Source organism: Sinocyclocheilus anshuiensis, unplaced genomic scaffold, assembly GCF_001515605.1.
Source record: "Sinocyclocheilus anshuiensis isolate Anshui unplaced genomic scaffold, SAMN03320099.WGS_v1.1 scaffold60, whole genome shotgun sequence".
NCBI classification, from domain to species: Eukaryota; Metazoa; Chordata; class Actinopteri; order Cypriniformes; family Cyprinidae; genus Sinocyclocheilus; species Sinocyclocheilus anshuiensis.
In genome coordinates, this window is record NW_015554068.1 from 779,468 (window position 1) to 779,810 (window position 343).

Sequence of the window (343 nt, forward strand, 5' to 3'; positions counted from 1 at the left end):
TACACAAGTCTAAATATCACACTCACCCGCTGTTCTTCCAGCGTTAGTGGTTTAGTCTCAGTGCTGACCGACAGGAGAGTCAGGACAAGTCCACAAGCCACCAAATGCGAGAGAATCATCGTGATGCTGCTTCAGATGTCAATGCTTGTCTAAATATGTCGATCACGACCCTTCATTTACTCCCAGAGGTGTCGAGCTCAACTCTTACTCAATGCAATCTCGGCTCAGGGTTTTATAGCCGGTATGACATCACTCCGGTGACGTATGTGGTTTAAAAGTCATAAAAGTCATGTTACATTTAGATTATATATATATATATATATATATATATATATATAGCACT

At 40.5% G+C, this 343-nt stretch overlaps 1 protein-coding gene across 1 annotated transcript in view; it reads right to left on the reverse strand.

Annotated features, from left to right (window-relative positions):
- LOC107668654 (C-type natriuretic peptide 4-like) overlaps positions 1-190 on the reverse strand; it is a 4,179-nt gene extending 3,989 nt beyond the window's left edge. The window contains exon 1 of the mRNA XM_016460599.1: positions 27-190. Coding sequence (XP_016316085.1) covers positions 27-119 — 93 coding nt within the window. The 5' untranslated portion in view covers positions 120-190. The remainder of the gene's footprint in view (positions 1-26) is intronic.
- Positions 191-343: the final 153 nt, after the last annotated feature.